Source organism: Sturnira hondurensis, unplaced genomic scaffold (assembly GCF_014824575.4).
Source record: "Sturnira hondurensis isolate 20B ecotype Veracruz unplaced genomic scaffold, ASM1482457v3 Scaffold0009125, whole genome shotgun sequence".
Lineage (NCBI taxonomy): Eukaryota > Metazoa > Chordata > Mammalia > Chiroptera > Phyllostomidae > Sturnira > Sturnira hondurensis.
The window spans coordinates 1,894,422-1,906,927 of record NW_028081756.1 but is presented as its reverse complement, the minus strand read 5'-3'; the positions used below and the strand labels follow the sequence as shown (position 1 = coordinate 1,906,927).

General features: G+C 40.0%; 1 protein-coding gene across 4 annotated transcripts in view; it reads right to left on the bottom strand.

Annotated features, from left to right (window-relative positions):
* The window catches only part of WDFY4 (WDFY family member 4), a 370,216-nt gene that overhangs the window by 277,253 nt on the left and 80,457 nt on the right, over positions 1-12,506 (bottom strand). For all 4 annotated transcript variants that reach the window (XM_037056671.1, XM_037056674.1, XM_037056673.1 and 1 more), the window contains exon 12: positions 1,132-1,712. In XM_037056671.1, coding sequence (XP_036912566.1) covers positions 1,132-1,712 — 581 coding nt within the window. The remainder of the gene's footprint in view (positions 1-1,131; positions 1,713-12,506) is intronic.

Sequence of the window (12,506 nt, the reverse complement as noted above, 5' to 3'; positions counted from 1 at the left end):
GCATAAATTTGATAGTCAAGAAGGGGATGTAAAAAGCCAAATTTTCTCATAAGCAATAATTCTTTTAAAAATTAGCAAATCAAATCCAGCAATAATTATATAATGAGCAAATTGTACAGGAATAAAAAATTAGAGAACAACTAATTTACCAGATTAACCAACAGAACCAATCATTGTAGTTGGAAATTTGACATCTACCCTCTTCACAACCAACAGCCAACATTAAAATCTGGCCCACAAGAATTTTCTTTGGTTAAAATTATGTAATGTCTTCCAGAAGAGTGCCCTATAATGTTAAGGCAAGATGACAGAGATGTGGTAGGCAGGGTAGTTTATCACAATATTAATTTGTGTTTTGTCATTGCTGCTTTGGAGGAATGAAGAAAGGTACAAACTATTATTGTTTTGTCCTTTTGTTTTCCCCCTCTGGCTTCAAGGGTCATGGGGGTGGAGAATGGGGGTGAAGGATGGGGGTCTCTACCCTCCCTAGCTCTAGTGAGATTCTGTGTTACAGAAATGAAAGTAAAAAGTGGTTTAGGGAAGTCTGAACTCATTGAAGAGATTGGCCTACAGAAGTAAAGGAGTGATTGCTCTTCCTAGGAGAATTGGAAACAGCAGGTAAGAACAGGAAGAGGTCCATGATTGGGAAGGATAATGTAGTTTGTGTTCTACATGTCAAATGGCCTCACTGGCAGTGAAGGCCATTCTTGAACTCCTGGCAGTGCTCTGAGGGGCAGAGAATACAAGGCAAAGGCTGTCAGCACATAAAGGAGGCTGGGTACAGGCACCAAAGCTTCAAGGAGCAGCAAAGAGGCCAAAGGAGAAGGTGAGCTTATCTACAGAGTTTTGTACCCGGTTTCTAAGACTGGAAAGCTTCCCTGGTTCTTGTGGGACCCAACAGCATCCCCCCACCCTGAATTGACTCAGACTGGTTTCCCCTTAGCTTCCATAGTAGAGAAGCTTGGTGTCAGAGTTAACTTGATTTAAAGAAATGGAAGTTGTGTGACATTTCTGCACACCCAGCTTGCAGCCTAGGCTTTCTATCCACTTACACATGTGGGGTGTTTGGAGAGGAAACCAGAGACAGACACATTGATGACCCCACTGCAGAAGCAGATAGCAAAGTTCTACCTGTCCTCCAGGTCTGGCCACTGCTCAAAGTTGCCTTGGGAGTCACTGGTAGCTTCTCCCTTCTGGTCATCCACAGGTGCTTCCTGCCCCACTCCCAGGGGCTCCTTCAGGTCTCTACATAGGTGGAGGGTTCCACTGGCCATGCTGTCCAGGAAACTGAGGATCTGGAGGCAGCTCTGTATCTTGGGTGGGAATAGGCTGGCAGAGGAAAAGGCTAGACTCAGTAACTCAGCAAATGGCCTGGCCTTTGTGTTCTCCCAGGAGTGCAGAGGAGCTCCTTCTTCCTCCATGGCCCCAAAACAGCCCAACAAACAGAGGTCCTCAGTCAGCTTCTCAAAGAGTCCATTCCTCGTGAAAAAGTCACTGTTCACAGGGTCTAGGTGCAGTGCTGCAGACACAGCACAGAGGGTGTGCAGGACAAGATCCAGAGTCTGGCTGTGGGACACTGGCCCCCACATCTGCAGTGGAGGCTCCTGGAGAGAACCCTCCAGGTCAGCGAGCAGGGACAACAGTCCATTGAACCCACTGGAGACTCTGAAAGCAGCACGGCCTTTGGGGGTCTCCAAAATCCGGAGTAGAGACTGAAACATCAAGAAGATAAAAATAAGTAAAGTCTAGGAGGCAAAATTTTAACACCAAGCTCCTGCACATCCCTGCCAAAGTGTTGGCGGTGCTCTTACTTGCTCAAGCATAGGAACAGCTAGCTACCTGAAGGGCAATTGTGAAACATCAGGAGCTAAATACTGTCCCTCTTAATTTTAGTTTTAGGTTGGCCCCCAGAGCCTTCTTGCAAATGGCCTCTTATAAATAACATGACAACTTATAGGGTTGATTTACTGCTCTATGTCTTTACTTACATGGATCTTCCTCCAGAAAGCTTTTCCTGACCCCTAGTTCACACTTATCCCAGGCTGAGTGCTTGCACAGCCTCCTCTAACTCCTTGATCAAAGCTTTCATCACACTGGCTTACAGTTACCTGACAACTGTCTCAGCCCTCTACCAGAGCCATGAAATCAAGCTCTCTCACTGCTGTGGAACACAGCACACACTTAATAAGTATTCACTAAACAAATGATATGAACCATTTCTTCTATTGCAAAGGAAGCTCACAGTGAAATCTACATAAAGTAATTTATTATTAATATCTCTTCTGTGCTATCATGGGTACCACTATTAAATTAGGAATTATAGTAAAATAAATCTACTTAAAATCTGCTGTGAGAATATGAGGGAATCAAGGTACAGAAGAAAAAACTTTAATGCAAGGTAACCCATAGGTGTAGCATACAGAAGACACTATGTTGAAGTTTAGGCTACTATACACAGTAAAATCTGCCCTCTCCATATTACTGAGGTTTTACTGGTCACCCAAACTTTTAATTCCTTCTAAAGAAAAACATTTATTTATTTTTAAAATATATTTCATTGATTATGCTATTACACTTGTCCCATTTTCCCCTCTTTATTCCCCTCCACCCTGCACACTTCCTCCCACCTACATTCTCTCCCTTTAGTTCATGTCCATGGGTCATACATGTAAGTTCTTTGACTTCTACATTTCCTATACTATTCCTAATTTCCCCTTGTCTATTTTCTACTTATCATTTATGCTACTTATTCTCTGTACCTTTTCCTTCTCTCTCCCCTTCCCACTCCCCTGCTGATAACCCTCCATATGATCTCCATTTCTGTGATCTGTTCTTGTTCTAGTTGTTTGCTTAGTTTGTTTTTCTCTTCGTTTTAGTTTTTTAGGTTCAGTTGTTAATAGCTGTGAGTTTGTTGTCATTTTACTATTCAGACTTTATCTTCTTTTTCTTAGATAAGTTCCTTTAACATTTCATATGATAACGGCTTGGCGATAATGAACTCCTTTAACTTGATCTCATCTGGGAAGCACTTTATCTGCCCTTCCATTCTAGATGATAGCTTTTCTGGACAGAGTAATCTTGAATGTAGGTCCTTGCCTTTCATGACTTGGACTACTTCTTTCCAGCCCCTTCTTGCCTGTAAGGTCTCTTTTTGAGAAATCAGCTGATGGTCTTGTGGGAACTCCTTTGTAGGTGACTGTCCCCTTATCTCTTGCTGCTTCTAGGATTTTCTCCTTCATTTTAATCTTGGGCAATGGAATTCTGATGTGCCTTGGTGTGTTCCTCCTTGGGTCCAACTTGTTTGGGACTATCTGAGCTTCCTGGATTTCCTGGAAGCCTATTTCCTTTGCCAGATTGGGGCAGTTCTCCATTATTTTTTCAAATAAGTTTTGAATTTCTTGTTCTTCCTCTTCTTCTGGCACCCTTATGATTTGGATGTTGGAGCATTTAAAGATATCCGGGAGGTTCCTAAGCCTCTCCTCATTTTTTTGAATTCTTGTTTCTTGATTCTGTTCTGGTTGAATGTTTCTTTCTTCCTTGTGGTCCAAATTGTTGATTTGAGTCCCAGTTTTTCTTCTGTCACTGTTGGTTACCTGTACATTTTCCTTTATTTCACTTTTTTCTATATTTTGCAACCATATTCAACCAATTCAGTGAGCATCCTGATTACCAGTGTTTTGCATTGTTAATCTGATAAATTGGCTATCTCTTTGTCACTTACTTGTATTTTTTCTGGAGCTTTGATCTGTTCTTTCCTTTGAGCCATTTTTTTTATCTTGGCACACCTGTTATGTAGTAAGGGGTGGAGCCTTAGGGTGGGGCAACCCACATGGCTGGGTTGTGGTGCTATATGTGGGAGACAGGTCCAAGAGGCAACAGTGTCACTTGTTCCACCCTCTTCCAGTTTTTAGTCATTTCCTCTGCTACCCTCCATCAAATTGGGCCCTTCTGGTGCTGATTCCCAGGTGGTTGGGTCAGTGTATGCTCTAGGACCCTGTGTGTCTCTCCCACAAACTCTCCTGTGAGGCTGGAAGTTTCTCCTGCTGTCACCTCAACCCTCACAGGTGTTGTCAGTCAGAGGCTTAGAGGCTTTATTTTCCTGTACTGGAACCCTGGGTTGAGCAGTCTATCCTGATCCCTAGTTGTTCCTCCCAGTTTATGCACAAGCAAAAGTGGAACCACCCAGTCGGCCAGCTGCCACCTTGCCCTCTGCCACTGCCTGGCCCCGAGTCCTCTCCACCCTGGCTGCCTGTCTCCGCCCCTCCTACCAGTCTGGATGAATGTTTCTTCTTTAACTCCTTGATTGTTGGACTTCCATACAGTTTGATTTTTTGTCATTTCTGGTGTTTTTTTTTTTTTTTTTTGCTTTTAAAATTGTCATTGTCCTTCTTTTGGTTATGCAAGGAGGCACAGTTTGTCTACGTATGCCTCCATTGAGGCCAGCACAAAACAGTTCTTCAGCACTTACATTGTGTCATTCATTGAGCCCAGTGCATGGTATACACTTAATAAATGGTGTATATTTAATAAATGTTTTAGAAGGAAGGAGTGAATTGAAGAAGCTCTTATTATGTGCTGAAGCTTCATGCCTAAAAGTGAGAAATGTGTGGATGATATTTAGTTATTTGCTCATTACAAAAATTGCATGGGACTCCATCAAAGACCCAGGCATCTTATGCGTATTTCCAAGAAAATGGCCAGTCAATGAAATTTGGTTAGTAGGCTCTGAAGGGAGATTTAAATTATTTTTTTCTTTCAGATATTTACTGCTCTAGTGACACAGGGAAAATGATTGTCTGGGCAGGCCCAATTTAGAGTCAATTCCAGGATGCCTGAAACAAGGTTCAAAGAGAAAAAAATAAATTCCCAATTTGGGAGGTATGGAGTGATATTGTCTCTTAAATGCATAGTTTAGGATAACAATCAATAGTATAATGCTCAAAGTTAATAGACAAAGGGAAATTGTATGGCATATTTTTAAAAGGAGGGAAGAAACTAAATAAAAACATATAGAGAGTGTCAAATAGGTACTCAGTAAAATGACTGGTAATTAGGTAACTATGAATTATGGAGTCATGCACTTAAGAGGGATAAAAGTAATTTTTTAGCTTTATCCTTAAAATACTAGTAATCCTAAACTAACACTAGTGTTTACCTGAAACAATATGTATGCCCCTAACACACAAATGTTGTTATTTAATATTATATTCTCTACAAGAAAAACTGCTTAGTGGGCAGTAGATTTCCTACTTGGCTAGGAGAACACAGAATGAGCCAGGAATAAGTGAATGTGCACAGGTGAGGACTTTCCAAGTGACAAGCTATGATGACCAAGGAGCTGATGAAAGGGTTCCACTGCCCCATCAATGACATTTTGAAAAATTAGAGAACAAAACAAGACAAAGATTGTAGTAACTAGGAAAATCTATGAAAGGCTAAAGTTCACCATTATGTTCAAAATGGATATATGATGGACCTGGGGGACATTATGCTAAGTTAAATAAGCCAGTCAGAGAAAGAAAAATACCCTATGATTTTACTCATATGTAGAAGATAATGAGCAAACTGAACTAAGAAGCAAAACAAAGATAGACTTATAGACAGAGAGTAGGGTGACAGCTCTGGGGATACAGGGATGGAGAGAATGAGCAAAAAAGAAACAACTCAGGGACAGCAGTGTGGTGATTGTGGGTGGGAATGGAGGAGGGGAGGGGAAAAGGGGTATGGGGGGATAAATGATGACAGAACAAAATTAATTTAAATTGAAAAAATAAAAATAAAGCAGACATTTAAAAAATAATAAATTGCTTTACATACAAAAATGGGCAAATTATAAAGTGAAATAGAAATCTGATTATTTTCCTGGCTATAGAAAAAGAAAAATGCATGACTTCTGGTGGTTAAATCAATGCTTGTCCACCAGAACTCAGGGAGACAATTGTGGAGAAATTGAATCGTCATTTTGTTCCTTAACAGAAACTCAGTATCAGGACCATCATCTAATGAGAGATGAAATCAGTGTGGTGGAATAGACTTCAGAGAGAAGGACACAGAAAAGAAATATTAAGGACTAAGCAATAACTACTGCTTTCTCCTGCTGGGTAAAGATATGGCCTGTTTCTTTAGTAGCAATCAGTCCATTCAGATTTTCTGATTCTTCTTGATTTTATGTTTCCAAAAATTTATCCATATCTTCCAGATTTGTCCAGTTTGTTGGCATATAGTTGTTTATAGTATTTTCTAATAATCCTTTGTATTTTTGTAGTGTCAGTTGTTACTTCTCTTTCATTTCTGGTTTAATTTATTTAGATCCTCTTTTTTTTCTTGACAACTCTGGTTAATCAACTTTCCTTGATGACTCTGGTTTATCAATTTTGTTTGTCTTTTCAAAGAACCAGCTCTTGGTTTCACTTATTTTTGTATTTTTTTAGACTCTATTTCATTTATCTCTACCTGATTTGTATTATTTCCTTCCCTCTACTCACTTTGGGCTTTTAATTTGTCATTCTTGTTCTAGCTCCTTAAGGTGTAAGGTTAAGTTGTTTATTTGATATGAACAATTATGAGGTTTGTCCAGAAAGTATCCATCCATGCAATATGAAAAATAGAGACATTTATTGAAGAAGTTGTGAGATATAAAAAACATTGTACATAGGACAATGACACCTCAGTCCCCTTCAAATAAGCACCTTGGGAGTTCACACAGCTCTCCCAATCGCCATCAGCTGCCCTGTCAGATTTTCCTGAATCTCATTGATGGTCTGAAATCTCCCTTTCAAAGGTGATTTTAATTTGGGGGAAAGCCAGAAGTCACAGGGCCTTAAATCTGGGCTGTAGTGGGGCTGAGTCACCTGGGTGATCTGATGTTTTGCTAAAAAAGACTGCACAAAACATGATGCATGAGTAGACACATTGTCATGCTGAAGCTGCCAATCACCAGTTGACCATAGCTCTGGCCTTCTGAATCATCCAAATAGTTTCCACAGAAGAATGTTCAAACTTAATGCAAAATCTGATGCAGCTTCATTGCTATACTTGCTCAGTCTTTTTTAATGTGATGCTTACACAGTAGACATGCTCACTCAACTAGTCTGCCAACCCCACTGACTAGTGCAGTGACGTTCTCACTGTTCATGCATGCACACTCCAGTTCACTCTCTTTGGCACCAGGTTACACCAATGTCATGCAAACTGTTTTTTTTATAATAACAATGGCTGGACTTTTTCTGCACAGAACTCATATATGCCAACACATTGGTCAATCTGAGAGAAATTGATAAATCCCTAGGAACATACACTCTTCCAAGACTCAATCAAGAAGTGAGAGAAAACATAAATATACTGATTAAAACCAATGAAATAGAAGCAGTAATCAAAATACATTCAATAAGCAAAAGTCCTGGACTGGATAGATTCACAGGTAAATTTCACTAAACATTCAGGGAAGAATTAACACCCATCTTCTCAAATGATTCCAAAAAATTTAAGAGGAGGGAAAGCTCCTAAGCTCATTTTACAAGGCCAGTGTAATCCTAATTCAGAAACCAGATAAAGACACTTCAAAGAAATAAAATTATAGGCCAATATCCCTGATGAATGTAGTCACTAAAATCCTCAACAAAATATTAGCAATCTGAATTCAGCAATACTTTAAAAAGATCATACTCCATGACTAAATGATATTTATTCTTGGGATGCAAGGTTAATACAATACTCACAAACCAACTAATGTGATATACAACATAAACAAATGAGGGATGAAAATCATATGATGACATCAATAAATACAGAAAAAAGCATTTGATACAATCTAGCACCTATTTATGGTAAATTATCTCAGCAGAGTGGGAATAGAGAAAACATACCACAACATAATTAACACCATGAATGACAATCCCACAACCAACATCATACTCAATGGGAAAAAGCTAAAAGCATTTCTCTTAAGATCAGAAAAAAACAGGGATTTCAAACTTTACCACTTTTATTGAACATAGTACTGAAAGTCTAGCCATGGTAATCAGACAAATTAAAAAGAAAGAAGTATGGCCAAGATGGAAGCGTAGGTGGGAACACTGTGCCTCCTCGCACAACTAAGTTTAAAGACAACAAAGTTTTAGTAACAAAAGCGCGACCAAAATACAGAAAATGGAACTGTACAGAAGTCTGACAACAATGAACCATTCAGCCAGACCAGTAAGAGAGGCAGAGTCAGCAGCTGGCAGAGCAGGGTTGCTCAGGAAAAATCGGCCGCATGGAACAAAGATTGCAGGCAATGGTTGGTGGATCCCAGGCATGGGGTGACAAAGGGAAGACCCAGTGAGGGTGCAAGGCGGCTGGCTGACCATGGTCACACGGACAAACCAGGCAAAGGAGGCACACGGACAAACCAGGCAAAGGAGGGAGCAGTAAGACAGACCGCACAGGCTAGTGCCCCAGTGACAGGAATTAAAGCCTAAAAGCACCAATTGGAAAAACGTTCAGGGTCAAGGTGCCGGGAGAAGCTTCCAGGCTCACAGAGAGTTTGTTGGAGAGACCAACAGGGTCCTGGAGAGTGCACAGGTCTACATACCCAGGAACCAGCCCCACAAGGGCCCAATCTGCTTGCAGGGAAGCAGCAGAGAGGACCAAAATCCAAGAGAGCAGAACAAACACCATTGCCCCTCTCTGAGCCCGCCCCCACATACAGCGTCACAACCCAGTGACTGGGTTACCCTGCCCTGGTGAACACCTAAGGCTCTGCCCCTCATACATAACAGTCAAAAACAACAAACATTATGGCTCAAGAAGAACAGCTCACAGCCCCAGAGCCAATACTTCTAAGCGACCAAGAGATAGCCAACCTATCAGATGCACAGTTCAAAATACTGGTGATCAGGATGCTCACAGAACTGGTTGATTTTAGTCACAAATTAGAGAAACAAATGAAGGCTACACTAAGTTAAATGAAGGAAAATGCATAGGGATCCAATAGTGATGGGAAGTAAACTGGGACTCAAATCAATAGAGTTGACCAGAAGGAAGAAAGAAACAACCAAACAGAAAAGAAGGAAGAAAAAAGAATTCAAAAAAAATGAGGACAGGCTTAGGAACCTCCAGGATATCTTTAAACATACCAACATCCGAATTATAGGGGTACCAGAAGGGGAAGGGGAAGAGCGACAAGTGGAAAACTTATTTGAACAAATAATAAAGGAGACCTTCCCCAATCTGGCAAAGGAAATAGGCTTCCAGGAAATCCAGGAAGCTCAGAGAGTCCCAAAGAAGTTGGACCCAAGGAGGAACACACCAAGGCATGTCAGAATTACATTAGCCAAGATTAAAATGAAGGAGAGAATCCTAGATGCAGCGAGAGATAAGGGGACAGTCACATACAAAAGAGTTCCCATCAGACTGTCAGCTGATTTCTCAAAAGACACCTTACAGGCAAGAAGGGGCTGGAAAGAAGTATTTCAAGTCATGAAATCCAAAGACCTACATCCAAGATTGCTCTATCCAGTGAACCTTTCATTTAGAATGGAAGGGCAGATAAAGTGCTTCTCAGAAAAGTTCAAATTCAAGGAGTTCATCATCACCAAGCCCATATTATATGAAATGTTAAAGGGGCTTATCTATGAAAAAGAAGATAAAAAATATGAACAGTAGCCCTGGCTGGTGTAGCTCAATGGATTGAGCGCGGGCCTGCGAACCAGACGATCGCGGTTCGATTCCCAGTCAGGGCACATGCCTGGGTTGCTGGTAAGTTCCCAGCAGGGGATGCCCAAGAGGCAACCATACATTGATCTTTCTCTCCTGTCTTTCCCTTCCCCTCTAATAAATAAATAAAATTATTAAAAATATGAACAGTGAAACGACAGCAAACTCACAGTTGTTAACAACCACACCTAAAAAAACAAAAGCAAACTAAGAGGACAGCTAGATCTGGAGTGGAACCATAGAAATGGAGATCACATGGAGGGTTAACAACAGGGGAGTGGGAGGAGGAGAAGGGGGGAGAAGGTACAGAGAATAAGTAGCATACATGGTAGGTAGAAAATAGACAGGGAGGAGGGCAAGAATAGTATGGGAAATATAGAATCTAAAGAATTTGTGACACATGGATATAAACTAAAGGGGGGAATGGTGGGGGAGGAGGTGTGCAGGGTGGAGGGGAATGAAGGGGGAGAAATAGAACAACTGTAATGGCACAATCAATAATATATATATATATTTTTTTTTAAATGTAACAAAAAAAAGAAGCAAAACTGTCCTTTCTTGCAGATGACATGATACTATAGACAAAGGAGCCTATAGATTTCACACAGAAAAAGTTAGAACTGATAAATGAATTCAGTAAAGTAGCAGGTTGCAGAACAAATATTCATAAATCAGTTGCATTTCTATACACCAAAAATGAATTATCAGGACAAAAAACTAATAAAACTATCCCACTTACAATCACTTTAAAAAATAACTGGGAATGAATGTATCCAAGAAGGTAAAAGACCTATACTCAGAAAATTATAAGATACTGAATAAAGAAATTAAAAAAGATACAAATAAATGGAAGCTTTTACTGTGTTCATGAATAGGAACTAACTTCACTAAAATGCCCATACTCACCAAAGCAATCTATAGATTCAAGGCAATTCCTGTTGAAATACCAATAGCATTTTTGTAGAACTAAATTAAATAATCCCAAAATTTATATGGAACCACAAAAGACACCAAAAACACTCAGCAATCTTAAGAAAGAACAAAGTTGGAGGTATACTACCTATTATCAAACTATACTACAAGGCCATAGTAATCAAAAATAGTATAATACTGATATAAAAACAGACACACAGATCAATGAAACAGAATAGAGAGCCAGAAATAACCTAGAGTTATATGGTCAGTTATTGTAATACATGACAAAGGAGGCAAGAACATACAATGAGAAAAGACAGTCTATTCAGTAAATGGTGTTAGGAAAATTGGAAAGATGCATACATGCAAATAATGAAAACTGGAGTACTTCTTTACACTATATACAAGAATAAACTCAAAATAAATTAAAGACTTACTGTAAGACTTGTAAAACTCCTAGAAGAAAACTTAAGATGTAAAACCTTTGACATTGCCCTTAGCAATATTTTTTCTGATATCTCCTTGGGCAAGGGTAACAAAAAAATGAGTAAACAAGTGGAACTACATCAAACTAAAAAGTTTTTGCACAGCAAAGGAAATTATTGATAAAGTGAAAAGACAACCTACCCATTGAGAGAAGATATTCACCAATGATATATTCAATAAGGGGTTAATATTCAAAATGTATTAAGTACTCATACAAGCAATATCAAAAACACAAATAATCCAATTAAAAAATGGGCAGAGGACCTTCACAAACAGTTCTCCAAAGAGGACATGAAAATGGCCAATGGACATATGAAAAGATATTCAATGCCACTAATCATCAGAGAAATGCAAATTAAAACCACAATGAGATATTACTTCTCACATGTCAGAATGGCTACCATCATCAGTCAAGATGGAGTCATAGGTAAACACACTTCGCCTCCTTGCATGACCACAGAAAGAATTACAACTAGACCTCAAAACAAATAACACCTAGAACCATCAGAAAGTTAGCTGTATGGAAGTGTGACAACCAAGGATTTAGAGAAGCCACATTCATTCAGATGGATAGGAGGGGCAGAGATGAAGAGATGTATGGAGAGGTGCAGAGATGTGGAGTGGTGCAGAGAGGCAGCAGCAGCAAAATGGGCAGTCCCACGTTCATGTGTGGTGGATAAAAATTGGGAGGGATACCTTGGGAGTGAGTGATCCCAGCCGCAGACCAAACCATGCAGCCCAGGATTCCAGCACCAGGAAGATAAATACCCATAACTTCTGGCTGTAAAAACCAATGGGCACTGGGACAGTGAAAGAAACTTCCAGATTTTCAGAAGACACTGCTTAAAGGGCCCACATGGACTTAAAACCTCTAGGCTTCAGCACCAAGGTAACAGATGGAAGGGCACCAGTCACACAAGGTGAGTGCTGGGCAAACCTCCAGAAGCCAGACAGTGATACTGTCCCCTCTGAGAGCCTTACCCCCACAAGAGCCACAAAGTGGTAGTAAGGCTGGTTGCCCTGCCCTGGCAATTACCTAGGCCTCCACCCCACACAGTTCAAAGGTGCTTTTGCTAAAATAGGCCATGCTCCTAAGACAGGGACTCAAAGCAGCTCTACCTAATACACAGAAGCAAATACTTGGAGGCTGCCAAATTGAGAAGACAAAGAAATATGACCCAAATGAAATAACAGAACAAAACCCCAGGAAAAGAACTAAATGAAACAGAAATAATCAACCTATCAGATTCAGAGATTAAAACACTGATGATCAATATGCCTAAAGAAATAATTGCAACAAAATAAAAAAGACTCAGGAAGAAATGAAGGTTACACTAATTGAAATAAAGAAAAATCTACAGGGAACTAACAATGGAGGGAATGAAGCCAGGATTAAAATTCATGATATG